The 13,305-nt window shown below is 48.0% G+C and overlaps 1 protein-coding gene across 15 annotated transcripts in view; it reads right to left on the bottom strand.

Moving 5' to 3' along the window:
* The window catches only part of RIMS1 (regulating synaptic membrane exocytosis 1), a 1,643,460-nt gene that overhangs the window by 917,522 nt on the left and 712,633 nt on the right, over nucleotides 1-13,305 (bottom strand). Inside the window, exons 1-2 of one of the 15 annotated variants that reach the window (XM_069606234.1) lie at nucleotides 2,765-2,977; nucleotides 2,291-2,347 (exon numbers count right to left, since the gene is read on the bottom strand). The exons of the other annotated variants lie outside the window; for them this stretch is intronic. Coding sequence (XP_069462335.1) covers nucleotides 2,291-2,347; nucleotides 2,765-2,816 — 109 coding nt within the window. The 5' untranslated portion in view covers nucleotides 2,817-2,977. Of the gene's footprint in view, nucleotides 1-2,290; nucleotides 2,348-2,764; nucleotides 2,978-13,305 lie in introns of those variants that run through there. 15 annotated transcript variants of the gene reach the window in all.

Genomic DNA, 13,305 nt, shown 5'->3' with positions numbered 1-13,305 from the left:
AGCCATTCTATGCTCACATATAAATTCAAGGCTGTTCAAACCATATATACGGCAATGTTAAAAACATTTATATGTTAGGGTGTGTTTTGTGAAAAATGAAATGATCACCAAACCTGGTGTGAATTACGCACTTACTGATTCAAGCATATGAGTTGTTAAAAATAAAGGGTTGCACTCATTTGTATGGTCACAAATGCTCCCTCAGGTGTTAATTGTGGCCTTCCCCTTTCTCATGAGTGTACCAGACTGTTCATTTTGAAAAAACGTTCCGTCATAGAATAATTTATATTGTTATTCTAGGTTTTGATAATGTGCTTTGCTCAGTAATAAAAGTGTACCATGTTCAGTAGGTCTAAAAGGGGGCATATCTTTACACCGGTGCATTTGCATCCTTATGCACTTACATTGGTACAGTTGCATATCTACAATTATGTCCGTTTGGCTCATTTTTTAGAGAACAAGTAAAAAGATATGCAAGAAAGGGTGAGGTGTGTGAAAAAAAATATGACGGGACAGGGCTTTCCCCCTATTTACAAACATTGATGCAAATTTAAAGATGTAAAGGTCCCGAACCAACTAAAATATATGCTAGTGGTGATCATTAGAAATTAAACAAATGGAAACTGTAAAAAAAACAATGTTCGTACATTTAAATAATGCAATTGTTTAATAACTGTTTTTGCAGAATAAAAACAGAGCACCCCACCCCGCTCAAGATACCTGTATTTATTCCTTTTTTCTTACAGCTATCAGCAACAGCGGGTGTGGGGGGTGTCTTTAGCAAACATGTAGCTGAGACTGAGTCTCTCACATAGAAAGAGAGACAGAAAGAGAGAACAAGAGACAGAGAAAGAGGGACAGAATGAGAGGGAGACAGAGCGCTAGATTGGCACATGCTGTGCCAGATACAGCTAGTTCTTTATACACCAACATGTTTCTGACACCCGTCTTCCCTTGCAACATTCAATAGGGTGATCAAAACTGTTTAAATTGTACTTGACGATTTGGTACACGCAATTGTTCATTTCATTTTTTGTGGAAATTGACAGAATATGTACATTTGATTGTATTTCTGTTAACCATTCCTATGTTCATCGCACCTCCTGTATTAGTGGCTTTAAACAGCTCCTGTTGCTCATACAGACTCAAGAGATGATTTAATCCATTAATTCTTGAGAAAAATGCTGGTCGGTGCTTCTGCTTTGCAAGTCCTTTGCATCTACTAAAGTGTACCTTTAACGCAGGGGCGAGTTAGGAGCACTCAAAATGGAGATCATGTAGTGATGACCTGAAATGACAGCTACGGAAAAACCATTTGCATGCATGTTGCGCATTACACGATGATCTAAATAGTGTGCAAATAACGAATGCTGTTATGTTGAATATACGTGACTGTAAAAGGAAAAGCTAAGAGTATAAAGCATCAAGGCTGTCTGGATCCTTTGCTTCAAAAACCTGTGCATTGTAATATGCCCTTTATGAGTTCAACCTTTAAGCCAATAAACATGCAGGGTGTGGAACGTTGTGGCTGCATCCACTACTTCAGAAGAACAACAGTAATGATGGACTCTGGGTATGCAAACACTTCTGGGTGTCAACCACTCAGCTAGGCCAGAAGGGGAACCCCGCTGCATTCTGCTCTTGGCATAGACCTAGCTATAACCCTCACTGCCTCCGTCAGACAGCTCGTGTTGTCAGTGGTAGTCGCTTGTTTGTAGTAAGAGAGATGTAGGGAGGCACTGATACCAAGAAGCATGAGAGGGCTGGACGAAAACGTGTATCGAGTACTCAACTCCATGCATCAACGAGCATGTGCAGACAACACGTGGAAGAAAGTGCAAAAGTGCCATCATAACAATAAAAATTGTGAAACGTGTTCCCGCGGACAAAAAATTGAAATAACTCTGTTTCCCACGAGACAGTGGGCCAGATTCACAGGCGCGTTTTATAATGAGGCAATTTCTTTGATAAAGGCTCTGTGAACCAGGCCCGTGTCTGAAGTGGAAGAGAAGAGATATTCCAAAAACATGCTATGTATGCGGCAAAACGAAGACTGCTCCAAATGTCAGAGGTGTGTTCATTCTGACAAACGATCATTTTACGAACATACGGTAACAGGCTTAACGTGCTCGCAAACACCAGGCGTGTGCATACGAACAGAGTGCGTAAAGAATGTTAATCTGTGTCCGGCCCAATCATCAACATTCCAACTGGTGCAAATCAACAAAGATGAACGTGCAGCAAAGAAATGCAAGATCTGCGTTTAGGGGAAACCAGTAAATCTACTAACCACAACACGACTCGGGAGACGTGGGACACACCAACTGTCTTCTGCCAAACAGAGAAGCTAAAAACAACCCAAAGACACTGCAATGAATATCAACTTTGTAGTCGGGTGGCCTAAGCATTTAAGACACTTTTTTTTTATTTTTCTTCAAAAAGCAGTAGGTCCTTAAATTAAAACACTTTAGAAACATGCAAACGCGTATTCACCATGCCAAGTTTCCAAACGGGCGTGCCATCGTGAATGCAAGTAGTATTTACGCGCCACGTGGGCGGCGCACACTCTGCAGTACAATTAATAAAACACTGCATCTTATCGCGCGCCCATTGCCATTAATAACCATACCAAAGACCACTGGGCGGCACTAAACCCACGTGACAGTATCGGCCTGCCATGCCTGCTCCTGCCAATCAAACCGTGCAAGCAGGGCGCCAGGTCTGTAACCTCGCTGCTACATGCCTGCGCCCGCCTTCCGTCTACCTGATCCCGAGTGCAGCGTCTGCAGCAGGAACTGGAGAAACCCTGCGAACATCGCAGCGGCTTCCGGGATCGCTATTGACAGCGGTCGGCTCGTCAGGTCCGGGTGAGCCCAAGCGGGCGCCTGCGAGTCCGGCGGGGCTGCTGCCACACCCGCCGCCCTGCTCTGCGGTGAATTCACACGTCGGCGCCCGCCCCGCGGTCTCAAATGAATAAGTTCCGGCGTTCATCTGTTTACCTCAGAGGCAAAATATTCTGCAGTGTCAAACGCTTTCCCGTGGCGGCGGCAGCGAACAAGGCCGTGATGTGCCTCCGTCATCAAAACGGACGGCGGCCGCGCGCTGCTCCCATCGATTCGCACATTAATCTATAGGTACTCAGCGCAATGCTAAACAGATCTCCGCCGGACATTAATGCCCTGATGAGTCCAGAATTAACTGTCTCGTGCGGCAGGATGCAGATCCAGGTGCTCCTCTGCGGAAGGCGCGAAATAAATGGTGTGTCTCCTCAGAGCTGACAGGGGAGAAAGCGTGCGCGCGCGCCGCCTTCCCAGGAATCGATAGCCGCGGCTGCAGCCATTACTCCTCTTTAGCCGTGTTATACTGACTGGATTCTAATGGACTACTTATCACACGAATAGATTCCAAGATGCACCAGTGGTCCAACACAAGCTGTGAAGCAAAATGAGAAACATACGTCTGCCCATCCACGGCAAAGAAGACATTAGAGGAAGTATTTGCTATGTGGACCTGGCACCGCCCTGAATGGCCCCTGCTTAGTACAACAGGCCCATTAGGGGGGTTGGCAACACTTCAGCTCTACTCCTGGGCACACCCGAATCAGAACTAGCCCAAAGAACAAGGAGCACTTACGGTGACATCTCTCTCTGTCAAGTTAAATACAAAAACAGTTGCGACCTCACAATCCATGCAAAAAATAAGATATAATTAAGACCATGGTATATTTAAAGCAGATACCCGTGCATGAGGGTGAAGTTTGGGCATACCACTGTTTTTATTTGTGATACAGTTGCATGAGCTGTTAATTGTTTAACCAGTAGATGTCCTGGTTTCATTCCATAGGATATGAAACACCTACACGCACATGCTCAGTCCGCAACACATGGGGTTCAGCGTTCTCAGGCACATACGGTTGTGACTTAAGCGCACCACCATTAGGGTGCGTGACTGGTCACGTGTGCATGGCTATTATAAGGGGTGAGCAGCTTCCCGCTCATCAGTCCAGATAAGACTCCTGCCTGTGTAGGCTCGTTCATTGCCGCGAGTGCAGCGACCACAAGGCAGAGGGCCTGCCTCCCAGAGCCCTTCACAAGCACATGGGGCCGGCCTCCCGGGCCCCACAACAACTGGCGTCAAGGATGGTGTGCAGCCCCGCTGATCCCAATGGACAGATTGCCACCTCCAACACAAATGCACCGCCGCCATCCCCTGCGCGCACCCACCCATTGCCCCTCCTCGAGGGGCACATGCCGTCGGCCTCCCCAATGGGTGATCGAAGTAAAGAGGAGCGACCTTCACCTTCTCCCCCGGCAACCAGCTCCCCCCACCCCCGTGTTCCCCTCCCCTGCATGGCACTGACCGCTGCAGGACAGCAGGCCCAGACTGCTGCCACATTGTCTGCGCGACATGGGCTGCTGCAGGACAGCGTGGCTCACACTTGCCATTAATGCTCCTGCCAGAGGGATCCCAGACACAGCGCGACTCAGACCGCTGCCAACCATGTGTGCGCAAAGGGGAACCAAGACAGGGCATGGATCAGTCTGCCACCATCAACCCCTTCAGTGGGGTCAGGACCCCAGGGTTCCCAGTGCAGTGGGACCTGGTCCATGCGGCAAGAAGCAGTTATCGCCCGCAACCCCACAACCATGCAGAGCCTCCCGTGGCGGCATCCCATGACTTGGCGGTGCTGAAGCCACTGCAGTCAGCCCCACCAGATGGGACAGAGAACAGATGGCTCCGGAAAAGGAGCCGCCCCCAGCACCTCTGCCGGCAACCTCACTCCAGCCCTTTGTCAAGAGGGTGCTTGTGCGGCTGGGCTGAACGAAGGCCTGCACCCGCTGTGGCCTTCTAGGATGCCAAAGAGGTCTGCCTAGAGCCACTGCCAAGCCCCCACCCGCTGGGAGAGTGACGAAGTGGGAAAGGGGAAACAAAGGGCACATGCAGCACCTCCATCCAGCCCCATCGGTGGTAGAGGAACAGCACGTTGTTCAGGCATGGGGCAGTTCCTCTACCCTTCCACCAGGCACAGGGCAGTTCATCTACCCCTCCACCCCTCCAAGACGTTTGCTGCATTGAAGAAGCATCCAGCGCCTACACCAGCAAGGGGAGGCGGTGCAAATTAAGCCCCCATCAAGAAGGTGCGTACCGGGGGAGGGTGCTTGTGCAGCCAGGCCACTCCAGGACCCCCGAGGCCTGTAACATAACTACATCACGTGGCAGGCACAGCTATGCTGGTGGGGCCACCCTCAGAGTAACAGCCTCTATGCGAACAGGTACACCTAGTGTACCACACGACATTCACTGCCTCTAAGACATTTACCTGGCCTGCCTCTTCAGAAACACACACAAAGCCTATTCAATGGAATACGATGGACCAAATGATGATGTGTATTTGAAACTGTAATCCTGCATATTTATTAGTGCTTAAAATGGACACAGTGATAATTCATGTAGTTATATTGTCTTTACCCTTGGCATGGGATGTTGTGACTTCAGCAAGTCAGCACTAGGGTGCGTGCCTGGTCAGTGTGCATGGCTAATAAAAGGGGCAAGCGGCTTCCTGCTGGCCAGTCCAGACATCGACTCCATCCTGTCTAGCTTTGTTCATTGCCGTGAGCGCAATGACCACAAGGCAGAGACCCTGCCTCCCAGAGCCCTTCACACGCTAGGGGGGCTGGCCACCCGGGCCCCACAACAGCCATGACCTCACAATCCATGCAAAAATAAGATATAAAAGACCCTAGTATATTTAAAGCAGATACCCATTCATGAGGGTGAAGTCTGGGCATATCACTCGTTTTATTTGTGATAAAGTTGCATGAGCTGTTGTCTACTTAAACAGTAGATGTCCCGGTTTCATTCAATAGGGGTTTTAAGTGCCTACATGCACAGTCCGCAAAGCATTGCGTGCACTGTTCTCAGGCAGATACGCATTTTAGTGCATCCCACAACCAGAGGCTGAAGACTGATGGTCTAAAAGTTTAGAGAGTGTACCCTGGGGGAAGCAAGCTTCCAAGAGTGCGGGGTGGAGTTATCACAAATGTACTCCCTTTTTTCTTCAGCCAGTGACTTATTGGCTATTTCTTTTAGGTCCATCATCTATCACCCTTAGTAAATTATGCTAATCATTCACGGTTTTATGCTTTTGATTATCCTTATTTCAAGGGCTGTCTTGTCTTCTGGCATTGGTGATGACTAAACAGGCATGTTCAAGTGCCTAGGCACATTGAAACCATCTTAAGAAGGCTGCCAGACAAGTCAGAAACAGCACGCAAATCCCCTTTCCATCTTCATCACTCAGTGAGATGTTCACTGGGAACGGGAACACAGAAAATACTCTTTGGCAAGGATAGTAAGGGCACCGCAATGACTCAGGGAATACATCGAATTGACGCTTCCCCGAATCCCTCTAGGTACTTGCTATTTTCTCCTGGCTCGTTTCCTTCGCTATCGCCTTGCAATTGCCTGCACTCCTGTGTTTACGCCCTGCTTGGATTCCTGGGACTTTCTTTTCTCCAGGTGTTCTGCTTACTCCTAGTGCTTACCCTTCAAGCTCCTGAATTATCTAGCACTCTTGCACAGCTTCTATTTGCAACACCAGCACTTCAGGGCATCAAACTCGTCTCAACAGCACCCCTTTGTCTTACTAAGAATGTGCAGCTGTCAAATACACCCACGAGTGAAGAGGTTTTCTCCCATGTGGGTGTCTCTTTTTCCTCGCCACCTGCTTTGAACTTGTTTACCAGTTGTCTATCAAGGTGGTGTCAGGAATGGACAGAGCTTCCACTTCCAGAAGGTCTTTGTCTCCCTTCCTTTTCAAGAATTTGAGTCTCGTTCTGAAGATGCAGAATAGCCATCTGGGCAGTGCTGTGTGACTCTTTCAATTTATTTATTTTATTTATTTGCATTTGTATCGCGCACTTGCAGCCCAGGGACATCAAGGCGCTGTTACAAGAATATGTGACTATGTAAGAAGTTTGACATACAGGTTGAGGCGCCTTAGGCTTCACGGTAGGATACAACATAGCATGACAGGTTACATACATGCAGAATGATAGAGAACAATATGTTGGTTCTACCTGAGAAGGGTGGTACCAGTTCAAAGCTTTTCAGTTGAAGAGCTTGGTTTTGATGGCTTTCCGGAACACTTGGTGGGATTCGATCTGTCTCAGGTGAGGAGGGAGTGCGTTCCAGTGTGTGGCGGCCAGTGTAGGAAAGCTGGAACCGCCTGCTCGGGCTTTCCGGATTTTAGGTGAGAGGATAGTGTTGGAATAGTGTTCTCTGAGGGGCCTTGCAGCAGTATGCCTGGTAATTCTTTGTGATAGGTATGGGGGTGCGAGATCATGGAGGCATTTGTGGGTGATGGCAAGGGTTTTAAAGACAATTCTCTCTTTGACTGGAAGCCAGTGGACCTGTCTTCTCACTTCAGAGATGTGGTCTCTTCTGGATGTTCCAGTGGCTGCCCTGAGTGCGTTGTTTTGCACCAGCTGGAGTTTGTTGAGTTTTTTTTGGGATGTCCGAATGAGGAGAGCATTGCAATAATCAAGCCTAGAACCAATTATTGCCCTTGCAATAGTAAGGCAGTTCTCACGGGAAATGAAGGGTCTAGCTGCGTTTAGCACTTTGGTGTAGTACGCAGAAGATGAGGCAATGGCATTAACCTGCCTATCCATGGTCAGGTCGGCGTCCAAGTAGAGCCCAAGGGTCTTGACATTGTTGGAGACTTTGATGGGAATGCTGTCAATAGAGAAGGATGAGTACTGCTCATCGAGGTTGCCCAGGGTGGTGGGTGAACCTATGAGCAGGAGCTCAGTTTTTTTCGCTGTTGAGGCAGAGCCAATTGTCCACCATCCAGAATTGGATGGTGGAGTAGTTGGAGGTGAGTGTGGTAAAATCTGCGTCATAGTCCCCTGTGAGTGGAATAAGCACCTGCGTATCATCAGCATAGTTAGTGTATGAGATGTGCATTGCGTCAAGGATGCTGAACAAGGGTCTTGTAAAGAGGTTGTAGAGGGTAGGTGCAATGCACGAGCCCTGTGGGACGCCACATTTAATGTGGCTGGGGTGGCACAGGCAGTGTCGGAAAATACTTTCATGACTCTCTGCTGGAGAAAGGAGGTGATCCATTCACATGCCTTTGGGGAGAAGTTGGCCTCAGTAGCTAGATGGCGACACAAAGTGTTGTGTTCAACCAGATCAAAGGCTGCTGACAGGTCAAGGAGCAGGAGGAGCGCAGGTTTGCCTGTGTCTCTGATATCGTCCATTTGGTTCTTTAGGTCTAAGAGGGCCGTCTCAGTGCTGTGTCGGGGGAGGAAGCCGGATTGGCGTAGTCCTAGAAGACGGTTCTTTTCCAAAAAATCTTGGACTTGCAGGTAGGATGCTTTGTCAAAATATTTTAGTAGAAATGGGACGGTGGTGATGGGCCTATAGTTCCCTGGAGCCGTTGGGTCAAGGGAAGGTTTCATGAGGAGCGGGCTAACCCATGCTTCCTTAAGGCCAGATGGAACGTGTCCAGACTGGAAGGACAAATTTATGAATGCAGTAAGGAAAGGTGCTAGGATTTGTGCCGAGTCTTTGATGAGTTGGGCAGGACAGGCGTCTCCTTTGCAGTTAGAGGGTTTGATGGCTCTGAGCAGGGTGATCACTTCAAGTTCGGTCATATCGCTGAAGTGGAGGGTGGGGAAGATCTAGTCATGGGGGGTTTAGGTGTAACGCTATGTAAGCTGGCTATGAGGTCATTGAAGGCTTGGCTGCTGATTTTAGTTTGGTGTTGGTTGAGTTTGTCAAGCATGGCTGACTGAATGCTATTGCACCAGTTCTCATCTTTAAGGAGAGAGGGAGGTGGCGCAGAGGGCTTTTCCAATTCCCTGAAGCTAGTGAATAGTTCTTTGGAGCCTGATTTGGCGTCGTTGATCCTAGAGTTGAATGCTGAGGATTTGGCTAAGGTGATGTTAGCTTTATAAGAGATGGAAATGGTTTTAAATGCGTTCCTTGTGACTTCTGAGGGATTAGCTTTCCAAGCGGAGAGTGCAGCCCTCTTCAGTGAGCGCTGGTCAAGCAGATCTTTTGAAAACCAGGCACTAGAGTGTTTGATTTCCTTGGCTTTTTTTTGGGTAAGTGGAACTATGGAGTCGACTGCTTGGGTGACGATTTCTGTGAAGGTGTTGGCTAGAGTTTCTGGGTCTTTGGAGAAGGGGGCCTGAAGGCCTGGCACCTGTAAGAAGGGTGCTACATTTTGGGCTGTGAGTAACCGTGAGCTCCTTGCGAGTGCTGCAGGGAGGGGGGTAATAGGTTCGGTAGGGCCTTTTTTAGTCTCGATGTTGAATTGACGGAAGTGGTGATCAGACCAGGGAATGGGACTGTTGGCGACCATTTGGATGGAGCAGTTATGTTGGCTGATCAAGTCAAGGGTGCGTCCTTTGATGTGGGTAGGGTCTGTGATAGATTGTGTGAAGCCCAAGGTGGTGAGGGCCTTTTTGAGGGATCTGGCGTGGGAGTCCTTAGGGTCGTCGAGCCCTAGGTTAAGATCACCCAGCAGGACGACTTGTGAGGTCTTTTTAATGTTGTCTGACAATGAGTGGATAAGGGCGTCATGGAAGTCTATGATAGGACCAGGAGGTCTGTAGACAATATGCAAGTTGATAGTGCAGTTGTGAGAGAAGTAGATTTTTAGTGGGAGGTAGTCTGAGTTGTGGACCAGTTTCCCTTCCACTTCTCTAATGAATAGACTTTCACGGGCAATGAGGGCTACACCCCCTCCTCTGTGAGGGGCCCGATCTTTTCTGAAGATGGTATACCCTTGTGGAATGGAGAGAGATAGTGCTGGACCTGAGCTCTCAGTGAGCAGGGTTTCAGTGATAATTAGGATATCGAGGTTGTTATTTATGATGAGGTCATTAATGTCTAAGGCATGGGCAGGTAATTAGCGGGCGTTAACTAGGGCACACCTGAGGGTCGTATTGGTCTTAGAAGATGTGAAGGATCATGCAAAGGGGCAGCGGAGGGCAGGGTGAACATAGCAGCATCAGTAGTGGGCATCACATCATTAGACACAGGGGCCACAGAGGGCTTACACAACGTAGCAGCATGAGTAGTGGGCATCACAATACCATCAATAGTGGGCAGCACATCATTAGACACAGGGGCCACAGAGGGCCTACACAACGTAGCATCATGAGTAGTGGGCAACACAGTACCATCAATAGTGGGCAGCACATCATTAGACACAGGGGCCACAGAGGGCTTACACAACGTAGCATCATGAGTAGTGGGCATCACAGTACCATCAATAGTGGGCAGCACATCATTAGACACAGGGGCCACAGAGGGCTTACACAAAGTAGCAGCATGAGTAGTGGGCATCACAGTACCATCAATAGTGGGCAGCACATCATTGGACACAGGGGCCACAGAGGGCTTGGGCATAGGCAGCATAGCAGCATCAATAGTGGGCAGCACATCATTGGACACAGGTGCCACATAGGGCTTGGGCATAGGCAACATAGCAGCATCAATAGTGTGCAGCATATTGTGGAACATAGGGGCAACAGAGGCCAACGGCGTGGTATGACCAGCTTTCAGAGTAGTGCGCATAATGGCCACAGGGTGCTCAGGTGCTGGAATCGCGGTGGACCCAATGTTTTTGTTCCTTATAGTCACTGGTGAATGGGCCTCAGGAATAGTCACTGTGAGAGATCGGGTCTCAGAGCAGTATAGGGCTAAGTGTGAGCGTGCTGACGATGGAGCGCCTCTGTAACCTAATCTTAGGTTACGTAGGATAAAACTAGGCTTGAGGTGTGCCTGCAAATGAGAGCGGGTGCGCGATCGCAGCCGTGCATTTCTGTGGCAGGCAGAGAGAGGGACTGGTTTCCCTTGCTGGGGGCGCATAGCCGTAATGGTAGTTTTTAGAGGCTTACCTTTATACAAAGTGCTTTGCAGCACCTCCCGCGCCGTCGAGCAGCAGAGAGCTGCAGAGAGGGGGGGAAGGCCTTTTCTCTTGGCCTTCTCCCGGCGGCTTCAATATGTCTAATATATGTTTGGTTGCTGCATAAACCCCCTCAGTTCTCAAAACACTGCCTATATAGGTGAACTTCAGTGTCCCTGACAGGGATAGGTTAAGTGATTAACACACCAAATGGAGACGGCAGTGTTATAGGCAGTGCAGTCTATAATGGAGTGAGTAGGTGGAGTGGATGCTAGATACTAATGCTATATGCCGTCTCGGATCAGTGATGCACCAGAAAATACAGTCTGAAGCATTTGAGGCCAGAAACACCAGTTGCTGGTCATTCAAAACCAGACTAACCCACCCAAACACTGATCCTTGTTAATCCCAGACCCTGACTGCAACCTGACTTTGAAATGAGCTAGCTAAGTCCGCCAACCAGCTAACTCTCCCGCCACCTTAAGACATACCTTGCCTCCCTACACTGGAACGCCCTTCCAATGACGCTTTGTGCCGAAGCTTCACTCAGTGCCTTCCGCAAAGCCATAAAAACCACTCTGTTCACCTGATCAACACCACAGTCCTTTGGGACTACTCCCCACATCTCCTGATAAACCTGCAAATGTACCTGCAACTAGCTGACTGTATTAATGTGGTACCAATGTAAAATATGTATATTGTACCTCCCTGCAACTAAGTTCCCTGCAAGTAACAGCGCCACGATGTCCACAGGCTGTTTGTGCGCTATACAAATGTAAAAAATAAATAAATACTGCCTGACAGGGTCGGACTAGCCATTGATCAGTTTGGGCCCACACCAGTAAAGGTTCTTGCTCTGCATCCCTGTGTGTGGTTACTGCCCTTCCCTTTCCCTCTGAAGCCATGGGCCGTGTCAATAGAGACAAGGCCATTAAAAAGCTCACATTAATATAAGTAGAGGTCTTGTGGGACTCTATAGATCATATCCCTCCTAGGGTCCTCAGAGTAAACACTGCTCATCTCCATCTACATGGCCAATGTTCCCATTCAAGACCAATAGCTCACTGTATTAGGTGCATGTTCTTCAGATCCGTGCTTACAGTCCAGTTAACCTGTTCCAAGCCCAGGAAGGGCCCAATCTTTTTTTTCTTCTTTTGTTGAGAAACTATGTACTATTAAAAAGGCAAACATTAAGAAAAGTGCAGCAAGACCGATGTACTGCTGACCCTGCCATGATAGCAATGGGCCTAGAAGTCTTATTTTTTAGGAGTACTTATGAGTGCAAAAGCTTTCACAATACTGTGTGTGCGGAGGAATAGTTGAAGATTGTTAGAACCACTTACTATCCGGGCTGCTGTTGACATCCCAATCCACCCGTGCTGCTGGCTGATAACCACATTATCATTGACTCACTACTATTACAAAATAGGAGTGAGGGTTGGGATTGAGTGAGATGAGGTGAGCAGGTGAGTGTGCGAGATGAAGCACTCAGAGTTGTATCAGGAGGACAGGGCTGGCGGCTCAGAGGCAGGGAGGGGCGGAGTAGCTGAGAAGACAGTCTAAGAGGAGGCACCAGAGTGGCGGCGTGATGGCTGTGAGGCAAGGGTGATGAACACAGCAGTAAGATCATTAAGCTCATTAAAATCGGTCCCTTTAAATGCCATGCTCCGTACCGACTTGTGTATAAGTGAATAAGAGGTTGTGAGCTAGAATTCCATGTAAGGAGAAGTAATATATCATTGTTGTATCACATATGCAAGCATTCTTCAAAATTGACAGGTACTCAACGATGGGTACTTCAGGCATTATCAAAATTATGCATGATAAATGGGTGGATGGATATACGCAACTCCTAAGCGATACTCCTTATGTTCACTTTAAGAGTTGGCTTAAAAGGAAATTGGTTGTGCACAGTAATGAGATCCATACAGTGGAGTTAGCAACCAAAGTACACAGCAGTCATTATTGTCATTATTACCTAAATCACGAGACTATGCCTAAATACAACAAGGCCTACCCAAGTCCTCTGATATTCACATCATATCTTTTAATGAAATATAACAATTCGGAGGCGCTTGAAACCAAAGGTTCCCCGCTAGGCCTAAGTCGTGATATGAGACAATGCCGACTGTGTGGTTGTGAAGTCACAGAGTCATTATACCATTTAATGTTATGCTGTGAAAGTCTTCTTGCGTTACAAATGAAATGTTTTAAATCTTATGATAATCAGTTAGACGGTTGTAATGCTTCAATGCTATGGCAACATTTAATGAAAGGTGATGACTGTAATCTCATCTATTTTATGGTGTCATTTTATCTGCGAGTTGTTGACATTGTAAATTGCTTGGGTTAAGTTGTTCGACCATTCCAGTCATTTTAAC

This window comes from Ambystoma mexicanum, chromosome 4p (assembly GCF_040938575.1).
Source record: "Ambystoma mexicanum isolate Mex_15411 chromosome 4p, UKY_AmexF1_1, whole genome shotgun sequence".
NCBI classification, from domain to species: Eukaryota; Metazoa; Chordata; class Amphibia; order Caudata; family Ambystomatidae; genus Ambystoma; species Ambystoma mexicanum.
The sequence above is the reverse complement of the archived record's forward strand: the minus strand, read 5'-3'. Positions and strand labels throughout refer to the sequence as shown.